The sequence below is a fragment of the Fukomys damarensis genome, unplaced genomic scaffold (genome assembly GCF_012274545.1).
Source record: "Fukomys damarensis isolate Sample0158 unplaced genomic scaffold, DMR_v1.0_HiC HiC_scaffold_19, whole genome shotgun sequence".
In the NCBI taxonomy this organism is placed as follows: domain Eukaryota; kingdom Metazoa; phylum Chordata; class Mammalia; order Rodentia; family Bathyergidae; genus Fukomys; species Fukomys damarensis.
In genome coordinates, this window is record NW_022900931.1 from 63,705,814 (window position 1) to 63,706,647 (window position 834).

The 834-nt window shown below is 62.1% G+C and overlaps 1 protein-coding gene across 1 annotated transcript in view; it reads right to left on the bottom strand.

The window, feature by feature from the left end:
- Window positions 1–834, bottom strand: part of Slc8a2 (solute carrier family 8 member A2) — a gene marked incomplete at its 3' end in the record, with an annotated part of 23,487 nt that overhangs the window by 3,631 nt on the left and 19,022 nt on the right. The window contains exon 11 of the mRNA XM_010640911.1: window positions 522–621. Coding sequence (XP_010639213.1) covers window positions 522–621 — 100 coding nt within the window. The remainder of the gene's footprint in view (window positions 1–521; window positions 622–834) is intronic.

Sequence of the window (834 nt, forward strand, 5' to 3'; positions counted from 1 at the left end):
GAGCCCTCCCCTCGCCCTCTCTGCCCAGGCTGCCCGCCCCGGCCCCGTGTCCGAGGCCCCGCCTCCGCTCTCGGGCCCTCCTCAGCCGCAGGACTATTCATCCTGTCATCTGCTCCTCCTTGTTCCTGCTCGGCTGCTCTGTTCGCACCTGTACATCCGTCTTTCCTCTCCTTCCCTTGGCTTTTCTGCACCTCCTCGCTCCCCTCTGTGTCCACCTCTCCGGGCACCTTGCTGTCCTTTCTCTTGTGGCTCTGTCCTTCTCTCCGTTCCTCCGTCCATCCATTCACCTCTCCCCCTTCTTGATTTATTGTGCTGGGGATGAACCCTGGGCCTCTGCACTGAGCTACATCCTCAGCCCTTTTTTATTCTGAGATGGGGTCTCACTAAGTCACCGAGTTGCCCGGGCTGGGCTCAAACTTTCCATCCTCCTGCCTCGGCCCCTGCAGTGCTGCGCCCACAGGCGTGCCCCCAGCTCCGTGTCTGTCACCCCTCTCTCCCTTTCTTCCTCCCTGTCCACTTACCTGCACTCACTGTCACTGCTTCTAAAAACTGCTCCCTCCAGGAATGGGTTCCGATCACCAAGGCCAAGTTTGTTTTCTTGATGAGTTTATCCACTGTGTTCTGGGGGCGAGAGGCCGGGGAGGGTCACTGCCCACGAGCACCCCATGCGGCTCACACCCAGGCTCAGGGCTCCTCTGCTGGCCACTCGGCTCGAGCCAGAGAAAGGAGCGCGCTGTCCGCGGTGCTGATGCGGGAGCAGGACAATGGCCCGGGCCCCTTGGTGGACTGCGCCTGGGGGTCTTCACCGCCCGCTTCGGGACCCTCCACGGACAG